We start from the raw sequence: 16044 nt of genomic DNA on the forward strand, positions 1-16044 counted from the left end.
CTGATGAGTCCAAATTTGAGATTTTTGGTTCCAACTGCTGTCTTTTTGAGACACAGAGTAGGTGAACAGATTATCTCCACATATGTAGTTCTCACCGTGAAGCATGGATGAGGTGTGATGGTGCTTTGCTGGTGACACTGTCAATGATTTATTGAAAATTCAAGGAACACTTAACCAGCATGACTTCACCATCCCATCTGGTTTGCGCTTAGTGGAACTCAATTATTTTTCAACAGGACAATGAATCAACACACCTCCAGGCTATGTAAGGGCTATTTGACCAAGAAAGAGAGTGCTGCATCAGATGACCTGGCTTCCACAATCACCCAACTTCAACTGAATTTAGATGCTCTGGGATGAGTTGGACCGTAGAGTGAAGGAAAAGCAGCCAATGAGTGCTCAGCACATGTGGGAACTCCTTCAAGACTGTTGGAAAAGCATTCCAGGTGAAGCTGGTTGAGAGAATGCCAAGAGTGTGCAAAGCTGTCAAGGCAGCATAAATATAAAATGTATTTTGATTTGTTTAACACTTTTTTGGTTACTACTACTACTTTTAACCTATGCGTAGCCATAGCATTATCATTAGCGGTGGGCTACAAACATTTAGCAGGCCATGCTAACAATTATACTGAACAAAAATATAAATGCATCAATTTCAAAGATTTTACTGAGTTACAGTTCATATAAGGAAATCAGTCAATTTAAATAAATTCATTAGGCCCGAATCTTTGGATTTCACGAGTGGGCAGGGGTGCAGCCATGGATGGGCATAATCCCACACACTGCCAATCAGAATGAGTTTCTCCCCATAAAAGTGCCTTATTATAGACAGAAATATTCCTCAGCGCTCACCCTCAGATGATCCCACAGGTGAAGAAGCCGGATGTGGAGGTCCTGGGCTGGCATGGTTGAGGCCGGTTGGACGTACTGCCAAATTCCCTAAAACGACGTTGGAGGCAGCTTATGGTAGAGAAATTAACATTAAAATCTCTGGCAACAGCTCTGGTGGACATTCCTGCAGTCAACATGCCAATTGCATGTTCCCTCAAAACTTGAGACATCTGTGGCATTGTGTTGTGGCAAAACTGCACATTTTAAAGTGGCATTTTATTGTCCACAGCACAAGGTGCACCTGTGTAGTGATCCATGTTTAATCAGCTTCTTGATATGTCATACCGGTCAGGTGGATGGATTATCTTAGCAAAGGAGAAATGCTCACTAATAGGGATGTAAACAAATTTGTGCATAAAATGACAGAAAAGCTTTTTTTTTGTGCATCTGGAACATTTCTGGGATTTTTTTATTTCAGCTCATGAAACCAACACTTTACATGTTGCGTTTATATTTTTGTTTAGTGTAATTAGCCTAGCACGCAAATGAGTACAAACATCAATCCCTGCAAACAAACTCCACTATCAACTCTCAAATATCTTATAGGAGTGCTGATCTAAGATCAGTTACACCTCTTAGATCATAACAAATAAGATTACATGGACAGGGAGGACTTGATTCTAGACCAGCACCCCTACGGGCCCTGGAGTGGTTTTCCTAAGGGAATTTCCTTTTAAAAGGATGCACAAAATGTAATCTTTACCTTACATCTTTCATGGTTAGTTCCACCAACTAATGTAGTTTGTGGGCATTCTTTTGAACTGACACACAATCCAACCAAGTAGGTTCAAATGAAGACAGCATCAGGAAGTCACTTTTCCTTTTTTTATTTTTCAAAATGACTTGTACAGAAACACAACAAATTCTGTAGCAGACCTCCGCTCCACTTTGCATTGAACCTGAACGTAACTTGGCCTCTCTGTACAACAGTTCTATATCCCACCACACACATCCACTCCTCTTTCTATCAGATTCTCGCTCATCCCTGCCCCACCAACTGAGTTGTATCTCAATAGTCGTATGAGTCCCTCCCTCATCTCTCCGTTTGCAATGATGTGAAAGGACAGGTTAAAGTGAATTTTCACCAAAGTCCTTTCACCTGTGCTGTGTTTTCTATATGCCGGAAAAGGGGATGAAACAAGGAAAATGAACTACTTTTGACTATTGAGACCCACCCCAAAGCGTAAATCAGCACTACATATGGACAGCGACATCACACATTCTCTGTACCAGCAGCTCGGTCTCCATGCCCTAGTCTAAAAATCACAGCCTCTGAAAACGAATCCAGCATGTTCCGTCGTGAACAATGTGTAAACTGAAGTAAACGACCCCAGACGTGTCGAGGTAACTTAGAGGTTAGAGTATTGAAATGCACCACTGGAGAACCAATGTTTACCACCCCACCATTTTGTTGTAATGTTGGTGCTGTTCAGAGTTGGCAGTGTGAGTTTAGGAGCCAACGGTAGATGATTCTCTACACATGGGCTCGGTTAGAATACTTTAAAATGGCTCATTCCTTTCTTTTACTTGACGACTGATGAGTGTTAAGGTGAAAGCATAACAGTGGCTGTTCTATCCAGAAATAACTTCCAGAAAGGAAGGCGGGAGTTAAGAAACGCAAATATTAATATTCCAAGTTATTTATAATGTATGCACTTTCTTGTTTTTGGCTGTTTATATATTTTTAAAAGACCAAATAAATTAAACCAACAAATTCAGAGTATTTTTGGTGGGGTGTAGTAGTGTACAAATCAACAAGCTTGGCTGGTCCGTATCAACATGAACCACAAGAAGAGAGGTACAATATGGCACAAAACGTGCTGGATTACAGAGGCTGACTTCACTGTATGGTAGATCTAGAATTCAATATATTGACACATACAGCTAACAACATGAACGGCCCCGTTCACATTTAATTCTGGTTCTATAACACTACAACCTTTGTGGTAATACACCGCCCAGTAGACTCCGACCCTGAGACCAGAGGGAATGCTTGGGGAAAGGTAGTGTTTTTTCCTTCTCTTTAAAAAATAATAAAAACAATGACCCCCCCCCCATAACGCTCAATTACAGTAACATTGCTCTTACTCCCCACCTAGTGGTCAAAATTGGCAATTAAAACATAAAAAAAAAAAAAATCTTTTAACAAAGTTAGTGTGTACAACAAACATTACAACTGCTCTTGTAGTAATAATAATAATAACAACAATAATAATAGCAAACATATCTATCTTCCCTCAAAACTATTTTCCAATTTCTATTCACATGGCAAAATTATCATTACTCTACCAGCGTTTCAGTTAGTGCTTTTATGTACACTAAGTACAATGTAGGACAAAGATGTTGAACAGTGAACAATCTTCAATTTTACTGTCAAACTTCTGACAGGTATTATATACTTATATGTATTTCTATAAACATGTATGAATACAAATGCTTTCTGTACAGCACTTTCATGCATTGAACTGTAATAACTGTTTTATGCACATGTACATTACACACACCTACCAGGCTGTGTGTCCAGGAATGGGTCAAGCGTGAAAAAAACTAAGCCAGCATTCCGCGCTGTACACACACCCCACTTTCAGAATGTTCACAGGGAAATTATTGCTCGGCAGTGGCAGAGTCGTCTTGGGTCAGCCGAGCCACCGGATGGCAGTGTTACATTTGTCATCAATTTGAAAATCCTATTACCAAAAAAAAACTGTTTCTGTAGTGGCCTCTCGAGGTTCAGCTCCTTGCTTCACCACAAATGGACAGTATATGACCCATCATTAACTAGTACGCTTCACGTGTTAGTTTCTGCGTTATTTACATAGTTTACATTGTATTTTAAAGCACCCTCTCAAATAGAGCAGTATCGACACATCCATTAATTTCTCTCAGTTTGATGTCAGCAGAGAAACCTATTGCTGTTAAAACTCCCCTTTTCTCCCACTTGTATCCCTTCAGTCTGTCTGTGCAGACATAATACTCTATGGTGTCTGTCTACTCGAAAGCAGCTAGTCTGCTCAACTGACCCCTACTGGTGGCCAGGCCAGTCTGACCTTATTGTTAATAGCCCCCCCCCCCATCTAAACCCTTCCCCTGAATTTGTGAGAGTTGACCTCTTCCAATAAAAAGAATCCCCTTGAACAATAGGAACGGTGGACTTGCTTTGGCTCCACCCTTTGTGGTGGTAAACCTGTTAGCACCACCCCCTCCATGAACAAACACTCTTGCAGAAGAGAGAGCAGGGACACCCCCACACTACATGGCATATCTCAAACTACACCCTATTCCTCATACGAGGGTTAGGATGTCGTTTCAGACGCAGCCTCAAAGAAGGGGCAGGCTTGGTTTGTTCTCTTACCGCGCCCCTTTAAGACTGTGGGGTGGAGCATATAGTTACCCTTCCCCTTTAAGAGTAGGAAAGGTGGGAGCCGTTGGAGATGTGTGAGGTGACCGAGGTGCTCCGGCTCAGACCCCCCTCGCCCCCCCCTGCCCCGCTGGGCCCCCCTGAGGCCGTCCTCCTCAGGGGCTGGGGGCTGTTCCTTAGGGCCATCAGGCTGGGGCCCCTGGCCACCAGACCCCCGTATCCCCCTCCCTGGGAAGACGAGGAGGAGGAGGAGGAGGGCGGGGAGGAAGAGTAGAGGGAGATGGGTGGTGGGGGAGGCGGAGGTGGCAGGAGAGCCAGGGACTGGGCTGAGGCGTGTTGGGAGAGGTGGTGGTGATGAACTCCTCCTCCTCCGTGGTGGTGGTGGTGTCCCCCCCCACCTCCCCACTCTCTCTCCCTGTCCCTCTCACGGTCCTCGCGCTCGCGGCTCTCTCGGTACAGGTGTGGCGTGCTCTGGTGGTGGTGGTGCTGGGGGAGGTAGTGTTGTTGCTGCTTCTGGTGATGGTGATGATGGTGGGAGGATGAGGAGGAGTTGGAGGAGTGGCCTCTACCACTCATGTTCATCTCACTATCCCTCCCCAGGCCGTGAGACGACGTGATCGACTCAGCACGGCTGAACCCTCCACCGCTGCAGCTATTCTGGCTACGCCACGAAGGGGGCGCCACCGAGTTCTGCACACCGTGGCTCCAGTGGCTCCCGGAGCGAGGGACAGGGCGGGAGGGCCAGCCCCCGGGGCCAGAGGAGGGGCTGGGGTTGGGGTAGCCCTGGTTGAAGGCCTCGGCGGGGATGCCAGTCAGAGCCATGTTGCTGAAGCCAAGACGCATGCTCTCCGAGTCAAAAGCCTCGATCTCCCGGGCCTGGCGCTCCAGTAGAGTACGGATACGCTCTGAACGCTCGTTCTGCAGAGACAGCATCTCTTCCTCAATCTAAGAGAGGGGGAATGCAATAAGATTATAAACTGGTTGTGTCCCAATAATCTTTTAAGTGGCCTATCCTTTTCGGTGTCATGTATATTGTACATATTCTCTTGCGCACACGCAACCCCCCCCCCCAACATACACATTCCCTTCAGACACCCCTCCACCCAACTCTCCGTCTCACTCTCACCCGCTGTTCCAGCAGGGCCCTGCGAATAGACACCCTTTGCTCCAGGTCATTGGCCTCTCTCTCGTGCTGGGAGTCTGTGTGGATCTTGATCTTGCTCTGGTAAGCGTTCAGCAGCTCCAATTCCTGCTGCAGCTGCATCCGCAGCACCTGGTACTCTGCTTCCTGGGTCTCGTCCAATCGCAACTAGAGGAGGAAGAGGGAGAGGGCTGGACGTCAGTAGAGCACACCCTGGTCTAAATGGACAGTTTGGGGAGGTCTACCACTCCAAATGTGGTATTCGTAGTCCTGATTTGTAATTTTAGTAGTTCTAGAACTTAGCATGGACATAGTAGGTGTTTGTTGAACTGAAACATGTTGGTATACATTTTTGGTGTAGCTAGTTTAATATGTAGGTGTGCAGTTTATAGTGGGTGTGATCTGCAGTGTGTCTTTGTGAGGGTTGTCTCGCCGCGTGTGTGTGTAGTTGTTCTGTAGTATAGTTGTCAGGTGTAGGAGAGGTGCACGGTAGGGTCCTTGCCTTACTCACAGCCTGTGTGGACAGCATGTCGTTGATGGAGTGGTCGTACTGCTCGGCCAGGATGGCCAGTTTCCTGGTCTGCTCCTCCTTCAGCCTCTTGAGCACCGCCTTGTGGTCGGCCTTGGGAGTGCTCTCCAACAGGTGGTTCCTCAGGGCCTTGTACTGACGTGTCTGGATCTTACAAGTGTCCTGGAACTGACGCTTGATCTGGAGCTCCTTGGACTGGGAAGAAGTGAGAGGAGTGAGGGAAGAAAGGAGAGAGGGGGGAGTGAGGGAAGAAAGGAGAGACAGGGGAGTGAGGGAAGAAGAGCCTTACCTTGAGGCTCTTGGGCTGCTGGCGGACCTCCACGGTGTGTTTCTGCCGGAGCTCCTGCTCTCTCCGCTTGTTGTACTCCATCTGGTTGGTGAGCTCCGTCTGGTGCTGCGTGCGGATCAGGTCGGCCCGCGTACGCTGCACCGCACCCAGCTGACGAAACTCCAGCTCCTGGGTGGACTCGTGGTGCCTCAGCAGCATGGCACACTCCAGGTCCCTCTGGGTCTGCTTCTTGTTCAGGTCCTGGAGGGGAAAAAACAGGTATAGGAAGAAAGATGGAGAGGGAGTGAGAGAAGGTGGGAAATGTGTCAAATAAGTGATCACAATACAATTAAGTAGCTTGTCTGTGTAACAAACCCACACGTCAAAAAAGTTGACACCTACTCATTCAAGTTATTTTCTTCATTTTTACTATTTTCTACATTGTAGAATAATAGTGAAGACATCAAAATTATGAACACATGGAATCATGTAGTGACCAAAAGTGTTTTAGCACACTTGGCATTCTCTCAACCAGCTTCACCTGGAATGCTTTGCCAACAATCTTGAAGGAGTTCCCACATAAGTTGAGCACTTGTTGACTGCTTTTCCTTTACTCTGCGGTCCAACTCATCCCAAACCATCTCAATTGGGTTGAGGTTGGGTGATTGTGGAGGCCAGGTCATCAGATGCAGCACTCCATCACTCTCCTTCTTGGTCAGATGGGACTTACACAGCCGGGAGATGTGTTGATTCATTGTCCTGTTGAGAAACAAATGATAGTGGGTCTAAGCCAAAACCAGATGAGATGGTGTATTGCTGCAGCCATGCTGGTTAAGTGTGCCTTGAATTCTAAATAAATCACTGACTGTCACCAGCAAAGCACACCCCACCTCCTTATCCATGCTTAACGGTGGGAACCACAATTGCGGAGATCTGTTCACCGACTTTGCGTCTCACAAAGACACAGCGGTTGGAACCAAAAATCTCAAATTTGGACTCATCAGACCAAAAGGACAGATTTCCACCGGTCTAATATCCATTGCTCGTGTTTCTTGGCAAAAGCAAGTCTTATTCGTATCCTTTAGTAGTTGTTTCTTTGCACCATGAAGGCCTGATTCACGTAGTCTCCTCTGAACAGTTGATGTTGAGATGGATCTGCTACTTGAACTCTGAAGCATTTATTTGGGATGCAATTTCTTAGGGTGGTAACACTAACTTATCCTCTGCAGCAGAGGTAACTCTGGTTCTTCCTTTCCTGTGGCGGTCCTCATGAGAGCTGGTTTCATCATGGCGCTTGATGGTTTTTGCGACTGCACTTGAAAAAACGATCAAAGTTCTTGACATTTTCCGGATTGATTAAAGTAATGACTGTACTTTGTCTTTGCATAATATGGACTTGGTATTTTACCAAATAGGGATTGGCTCAAATGCATTAAGGAAAGGAATTCCACAAATTAATTCCATTATAAGCAACCATCACTCCTGTGTTCCAATGACACAAGTCTCGACAGCAACCGTGAAGAGGCGACTCCGGGATGCTGGCCTTCTAGGCAGAGTTCCTCTGTCCAGTGTCTGTTTTTTTGTCCATCTTAATCTTTTCTTTTTATTGGCCAGTCTGAGATATGGCTTTTCTTTGCAACACTGCCTCGAAGGCCAGCATCCCGGAGACGCCTCTTCACTGTTGACGTTGAGACTGGTGTTTTGCTGGTACTATTTAAGTTAGCTGCCAGTTGAGGACTTGTGAGGCATTGGTTTCTCAAACTAGACACTCAAATGTACTTGCTCAGTTGTGCACCGGGGTCTCTCACTCCTCTTTCTATTCTGGTTAGAGACAGTTTGCGCAGTTCTGTGAAAGGAGTTGTACACAGTGTTGTACGAGATCTTCAGTCTATTCTTGTTCTGAGAAATAAAGACTTCCATGCTAGAAATTGCCAAGAAACTGACGAGTTTCAGAAGTTACTTGTTTCTGGCCATTTTGAGCCTGTAATCGAACCAAAAAATGCTGAAAAATCCAGTCACTCAACTATTCTAAAGAGGGCCAGTTGAATTGCTTATTTAATTAGAACAACAGTTTTCACCTGTGCTAACATAATTGCAAAATGGTTTCTAATGATCAATTAGCCTTTTAAAATAATAAACTTGGATTAGCTAAGACTATGTGCCATTGGAACACAGTAGTGATGGTTGCTGATAATGGGCCTCTGTATGCCTATGTAGATATTCCATTTAAAAAATCTGCCGTTTCCAGCTACAATAGTCATTTACAACATTAACAATGTCTACACTGTATTTCTGATCAATTTGATGTTATTTTAAAATGGACGCTTTTTTTGCTTTTCTTTCAAAAACAAGGACATTTCTAAGTGACCCCAAACATTTGAACCTTAGTGTGTGTGTGTGTGTGTGTGTGTGTGTGTGTGTGTGTGTGTGTGTGTGTGTGTGTGTGTGTGTGTGGTGTGCATGCACGTAGATACGTATTTAGACAATTGCCTTGAGACAGTTGAGACAGATTGTGTACAGTGGTTCATCCTTTAAAAGTTGCAGCGTACTGCAGAACAGCTTGCGTGGTGCCACAGAATTCTATGGCAACCACTGGTACTATTAGTGGTACCAACTACTTTGCAGACAGCGTTCAGTGTGTCAAATCGGAGGGCATGCTGTCCGGTCCTCTGGCAGTCTCTATGGGGGTGCCACAGGGTTCAATTCTCGGGCCGTCTCTTTTCTCTGTATATATCAATGATGTTGCTCTTGCTGCGGGCGATTCCCTGATCCACCTCTACGCAGACGACACCATTCTATATACTTCCGGCCCGTCCTTGGACACTGTGCTATCTAACCTCCAAACGAGCTTCAATGCCATACAACACTCCTTCCGTGGCCTCCAACTGCTCTTACACGCTAGTAAAACCAAATGCATGCTTTTCAACCGTTCGCTGCCTGCACCCGCACGCCCGACGAGAATCACCACCCTCGATGGTTCCGACCTAGAATATGTGGACATCTATAAGTACCTAGGTGTCTGGCTAGACCGTAAACTCTCCTTCCAGACTCATATCAAACACCTCCAATCTAAAATCAAATCTAGAGTCGGCTTTCTATTCCGCAACAAAGCCTCCTTCACTCATGCCGCCAAACTTACCCTAGTAAAACTGACTATCCTACCGATCCTCGACTTCGGCGATGTCATCTACAAAATAGCTTCCAACACTCTACACCAACACTCAAACTGGATGCAGTTTATCACAGTGCCATCCGTTTTGTTACTAAAGCACCTTATACCACTCATCACTGCGACCTGTATGCTCTAGTCGGCTGGCACTCGCAACATATTCGTCGCCAGACCCACTGGCTCCAGGTCATCTACAAGTCCATGCTAGGTAAAGCTCCACCTTATCTCAGTTCACTGGTCACGATGGCAACACCCACCCGTAGCACGCGCTCCAGCAGGTGTATCTCACTGATCATCCCTAAAGCCAACACCTCATTTGGCTGCCTTTCGTTCCAGTTCTCTGCTGCCTGTGACTGGAACGAATTGCAGAAATCGCTGAAGTTGGAGACTTTTATCTCCCTCCCCAACTTCAAACATCTGCTATCTGAGCAGCTAACCGATCGCTGCAGCTGTACATAGTCTATCGGTAAATAGCCCACCCAATTTTACCTACCTCATCCCCATACTGTTTATATTTATTTACTTTTCTGCTCTTTTGCACACCAGTATCTCTACCTGTACATGACCATCTGATCATTTATCACTCCAGTGTTAATCAGCAAAATTGTAATTATTCACCTACGTCCTCATGCCTTTTGCACACAATGTTTATAGACTTTTTTTCTAGTGTGTTATTGACTTGTTAATTGTTTACTCCATGTGAAACTCTGTGTTGTTGTCTGTTCACACTACTGTGCTTTATCTTGGCCAGGTCGCAGTTGCAAATGAGAAGTTGTTCTCAACTAGCCTACCAGTTGGAGGCCACGGAAGGAGTGTTGCATGGCATTGAAGCTTGTTTGGAGGTTAGATAGCACAGTGTCCAAGGACGGGCCGGAAGTATATAGAATGGTGTCGTCTGCGTAGAGGTGGATCAGTGAATCGCCTGCAGCAAGAGCAACATCATTGATATATACAGAGAAAAGAGTCGGCCCGAGAATTGAACCCTGTGGCACCCCCATAGAGACTGCAAGAGGACCGGACAGTATGCCCTCCGATTTGACACACTGAACTCTGTCTGCAAAGTAGTTGGTGAACCAGGCAAGGCAGTCATCAGAAAGACCAAGGCTACTGAGTCTGCCGATAAGAATATGGTGATTGACAGAGTCGAAAGCCTTGGCAAGGTTGATGAAGACGGCTGCACAGTACTGTCTTTTATCGATGGCCGTTATGATATCGTTTAGTACCTTGAGCGTGGCTGAGGTGCACCCGTGACCGGCTCGGAAACCAGATTGCACAGCGGAGAAGGTACGGTGTGATTCGAGATGGTCAGTGACCTGTTTGTTGACTTGGCTTTCGAAGACCTTAGGCAGGGGCAGGATGGATATAGGGGCAGGATGGATATAGGTCTGTAACAGTTTGGGTCCAGGGTGTCTGCGGCAGCTTTCCAATCCTTGGGGATCTCAGACGATATGAAAGAGAGGTTGAACAGGCTGGTAATAGGGGTCCAGGTTTTGCAGCTCTTTCAGAACATCTGCTATCTGGATTTGGGTAAAGGAGAACCTGAAGAGGCTTGGGCGAGTAGCTGCGGGGGGGCGACAGCGGGAACATTTCCCTAGTCAGCACCAGTATTAGTGCAACACCCCCTTAAAGTGTTGCTCTGTGCTACCCAGTGTGGCGGTCCACCCCCCCCATGTGCTAGGTCAGTCTTCTGTGCACAGCTCTGCGGCCCATCCCCTGCCTTCGTGCCTTGAACCTTACGCGCTTTCAGTGGATACAGCTGCAGAACTGCAACGCAATCCCAAGGTGTGCCACTCGGGAGCCATGACCAGTATATATTGTCCTGCTAATAACAGGGTTAATAATGCATCTGTGAGAATATCCAAGGAGATTTCATATACATTCTTAATGAATAATAATTGCTTTGTTTAAAAATATATATATCTCCATCCGGCACAGCCAGAAGAGGACTGGCCACCCCTCATAATCCTCTCTAGGTTTCGGCCTTTCTAGGGAGTTTTTCCTAGCCACCGTGCTTCTACACCTGCATTGCTTGCTGTTTGGGGTTTTAGGCTGGGTTTCTGTACAGCACTTTGAGATATCAGCTGCTGTAAGAAGGGCTATATAAATAAATTTGATTTGGTAAGAGTGTGGGACTGTTTGGAATTCAGGGGGTGTGGATTTACTGAATGACATGCTAATTAGGCTTGGGCGGTATACAGTATATCGGGGTATTTGAGAGAGTACTGGAAAAACCATCCTGTGGCTGTCTAAACGTAACTATTTCAATACATTTTTTCTGTATTTGTAGCTACACTGAAAAAACATATGAACGCAACATGTAAAGTGTTGGTTCCACGTTTCATGATGAAATAAAGGATCCCAGAAATTTTCCAGACGCACAAAACGCTTATTTCTCTACAATTTTGTGCACAAACTTGTTAACATCCCTGTTAAGTGAGCGTTCCTCCTTTGCCAAGATAATCTATCTGCCTGACAGGTGTGGCATATCAAGAAGCTGATTGAACAGGTGCACCTTGTGCTGGGGACAATAAAGCCACAGATGTCTCAAATTCAACAATAGTTTTCCTTTACAGAAAATACATTAGTGCAACACATTATGCAGAAAATAGCTTAATTATCATCTGTAGCAGCCATAGAAGTAAATGAGCTTACAATGAAAAAGGTAATTTTTGCAAGACCGATAATGGCCATCCTATTTCTAATGTTTATCATTCATATTCTCTTGTAAAATGTCCAACCTCACCAAAAATGGCATTCGGTAGCTCATACCTATTCATGTATAACTTTATGACCTGGATTTCCCCATCTTGAAATTAATTTATTAACATTTGCGCTCGTTAACATATTTAGCAAGCAGCCTCTATGGAAATGTGCTATTACTTGTACAAATTTTGTTACCATTCTAGTAATAGACACCCAATGGGCTTTGTTTTTTTGGCACCCACTTGTGTACTTAGGCAGTAATACCGTAAATCCTGGGATGAGAGAAGGATGGAATGACAATATGAAAATATATATACCGCCCAAACCGAATGCTAATCAATTCATATTCTGAGCGAATCACACGACAATGACGTGTGGCTCTAAATTGAGGCAACAGTTGAATTAGATGTGACTTTGAAAAATGGCAAATTGCCTATCAAAATAAATGTTATCACATTAGCCATATTAGTTTTGGGAAGCCCAATTGATTCTGATTTGAGGCATATAAAGTCAATGAAAAAACATTTTTAAGATGCAAACTTTCAGATTTTCCCGAAGTCACTATGTTTAAGTAACTTATGCTTGAAGTTGATAATGTTGGGGGGAGATTCTAAGGGATATGCTATATGGTGATGGACAGACCTGCCAATTAATACCGGCGGCTGTTTTCGCCGCTCCTGCCATAAGCGTCCAGTCAACTAGATTTAAGTTCGGTTCTGAGGCGCTGTGAAACCAGATGGTTTGACAGAGAGAGAGAGAGAGCGAGAGAGAGAGCCGGCTGGTGGACGAGACATCTGAGCAGGTCAATCTCCCCCAGTAATATACCTACTACAATAGGCCTGCTATACCTCTCTGAGTAGGTCTTGTTCCAGGTTGTGTCGGGCCAGCAGCATCTTCCTCTTGTACTGGCGACACTGCAGCTCGTAGTACTGCCTCTGTCTCCTCAGCAGCCCCGCCTCCTCCTCTGCCTGCAGCTGCTGCAGACACTCCTTCTGACGCACCAGCCATTCCTGCTTCTCCCGCTTAGGGGTCGACTGGTTCTCATTCAGTTCCTAGTTGAAACACAGGGGGAAGGGTTGGAGTGTGACACCATTGACTCATTACAACACAGGTGGGAAGGGTTAAAACGGTAGGGACGTGACAAATGGCTCAAAATTCCACATCAATTCACAATGCAGAGTAATAGTCCTAATACGCATGTATGAACACTAGGGCCGGGCAATTAAGTTACATGTACCGCAGTCATATACCCTTGAAAGTGCCACGGCTATTGCATGTTTGTTTGTCTGTAAGGGTACACTGAGGCTTTTTAAAAATGCAGATGTAAAACCTTCTCTGGAGATCGTTTCGAGGGGCCACTGAACAGGCATTTTACTTGCCTGTAAAGGAATGCTGCTATTGAAGCAGAAACTAACGTCCATCACTTGGGTGATCGGAACAGTCAATCAAATGATCTCAAGCTGCCTGCACCTTCATAGCAAGCTAGCAAGGATCGGAGGGAGAGGGGAGGGGCACAGTATAGGCAGGTCGGCCACCAGACAGACGGAGTCAGAACCGTGCACTATCCCTATCTATCCGCAATCAAAAGCTGTATCTCGCAATGTTTTTGCACTAAATCAACTTCAGTAAAGCAGGACCTACCAATGAATAGGCTAGGGGAACAGACCGAACAGACACTTGCATCATTAGTGAAGACAAAAGAGCAGACGAGTCAGCTGCACTGTGATTAAACATTTGTGGGGGGGAACAAAAAGGTTTATCCCCTTAGGATTTTTTTCTTAACATTAAGGATCCCAATTTCATTTAGACGACCACTCCCCAAGTTAAAGACTGACATCAGCCACCCTTGCTACTGGTTCTCATTCAGTCGCTAGTAAAAACAACACATGGGGATGGGTTAGAGTAGAGAACATCAACTAGAGTCAGCCACGGGCCGATCATTTCTTGAACGGATGGTTGGGGGGGACACATAATTACAAATCAATTGTAGACTGCAAATTAACCGCGAGAAGCCCAAACAGATACAATGTTTGGTTAAAACGATTTGTTTCTCTATTATGCGTTGGAAAACTTGGGAAAAGATTTCTAAATTTACAAAAAATGTCAAACCTGGAGCTGATTTCCTGGGTGTTTTTACAGTCTTATGTGAAACAAGTAAAAATACATTTGTTTTATATTTTGCTTAGAAAAAGTAGGGGGCCCAAATAAAATTTGGCCTGTGCGCCACCAGTTGGGGAACCCTAGGTTAGAATGTGACACCAGCCAATCAAAACAACACTCTGGGAAGGGTTAGAGGGTGACACCAGCCACTCCTGGGTCAGCCCCACGTGACCACAATTGTATGGTTGTCCTGTATGGTTGTAATAAGGTAGTCGTGTGGTTGGAACATGTGGATGGAATAAGGTTGTACCTCTTTGAGCTGGTCCTTGCGCTGGCGGTACTGGCGTTTCTGAGACTCCAGTAGACTGGTCAGCTCCTTTTTCTGCTGGCTCAGGATATGCTGCTGGAACTTCTTCTCCTCAGCTAGGGCTGCCTTGGTCTGGAGAGAGAGAGGCATTTGGTATTTTATTAGGATCCCCATTAACTGTTGCAAAAGCAGCAGCTACTCTTCCCGGGGTCCTCACAAAACATAATACAGAACAGCAGCTTTTTTTAAAAGCTTACATATCAATACATATACAAATTATCTAGGTCAAATAGGGAAGAAACCAAGTTTGCTGTTCACTTGAGAAATGAGATGGAACGTAGTTACATGAAAAAAAATTGGCTCTATATAATAAATACTGTACGCTTTCTTGATTTTGTTCTGGATTTGGGGAATCAAAAGACCCCTGGTGAGGTCAGAGCTGTGTGTAAGTTGCCTATGCAAACAATTTGGGATTTAACAACTTTCTTATAAAAATAAGTGATGCAATCAGTCTCTCCTCAACTCTTAGCCAAGAGACTGGCATGTATAGCACTTATATCAGCCCTCTGATTATAATGAAGAACAAGATGTCCCGCTCTGTTCTGAGCCAGCTGCAGCTTAACTCGGTCTTTCCTTGCAGCACTTCACCACAAGACTGGACAATAGTCAATATAACACTAAAATAGAGCCTGCAGGACTTGCTTTTTGGAATGTGGTGTCAAAAAAGCAGAGCATCTCTTTATTACGCTCCCCATCATTACAACCATTGAATCTATATATTTTGACTAGGGATGCAGGATATATCGTTAAGCATATCGGAATCGGACGATATCGGCTAAAGATGCCAACATCGGTTCGATGTCTAGTTTAACGCCGATGTGCAAAACCGATGTCAAAGCTGACGTGCATACCTATATAACGTAGGTACATGACGTAATGACGCCACAGAAAAAAATACAGCACTACACTTGCAACACAGCATTCCGAACCTAGTCCACGATGTCTGTCGTGTGGATCTATTTAGAAGTTTCAAAGGAAGATAACAAAATGGTCATATGCAACTAAGGGCACACTTTCAACAACTAAATAAGTTCCAAGTCAAACAGTCATTTGAAAGAGTAAGAAAATATCAGCGAGACATGCAAAGGCGAAATCCATTAACGGCAAGATAATGGAGTTCATTGCCCTTGATAATCAACCGTTCTCTGTCGTGGATGATGTTGGCTTTTGCCGACTGGTCGAGCACCTCGAGCCCCGGTACACACTACCAAGTAGGTGCTATTCTTCAGCTGTTGCCCTACCGGAATTACACAGTATTGTTGAAACGCACAACCATGAGCTACTTGCTATGGACGTCACTGCTACTAGCTTCACAACTGTCATTTGGACCAGCGATGTCAGCCTCATGAGCATGCAGAGTCTGACAGCACAGTGGGTCGATGAGGATGTCGTACTGAGGAAAGCCGTATTGCATGTTTAAGAATGGCGTTTGTGACTCTGGGTTCGAGCCCAGGCTCTGTCGCAGCCGGCCGTGACCGGTTTAGGGAGGGTTTGGCAGGCAGGGATATCCTCGCGCAC

The 16044-nt window shown here is 45.2% G+C and overlaps 1 protein-coding gene across 3 annotated transcripts in view; it reads right to left on the bottom strand.

Moving 5' to 3' along the window:
• Positions 1 to 1702: 1702 nt before the first annotated feature.
• LOC135556105 (serine/threonine-protein kinase TAO2-like) overlaps positions 1703 to 16044 on the bottom strand; it is a 41384-nt gene continuing 27042 nt past the window's right edge. For 2 of the 3 annotated variants that reach the window (XM_064989027.1, XM_064989026.1), the window contains exons 15-20: positions 14470 to 14598; positions 12908 to 13111; positions 6209 to 6448; positions 5893 to 6114; positions 5376 to 5558; positions 1703 to 5194 (exon numbers count right to left, since the gene is read on the bottom strand). In XM_064989027.1, the coding sequence (XP_064845099.1) occupies positions 4292 to 5194; positions 5376 to 5558; positions 5893 to 6114; positions 6209 to 6448; positions 12908 to 13111; positions 14470 to 14598 (1881 nt within the window). In that variant the 3' untranslated portion in view covers positions 1703 to 4291. The remainder of the gene's footprint in view (positions 5195 to 5375; positions 5559 to 5892; positions 6115 to 6208; positions 6449 to 12907; positions 13112 to 14469; positions 14599 to 16044) is intronic. The other variant, XM_064989028.1, reaches the window with a different exon arrangement.

The sequence above is a fragment of the Oncorhynchus masou genome, chromosome 15 (genome assembly GCF_036934945.1).
Source record: "Oncorhynchus masou masou isolate Uvic2021 chromosome 15, UVic_Omas_1.1, whole genome shotgun sequence".
NCBI lineage: Eukaryota > Metazoa > Chordata > Actinopteri > Salmoniformes > Salmonidae > Oncorhynchus > Oncorhynchus masou.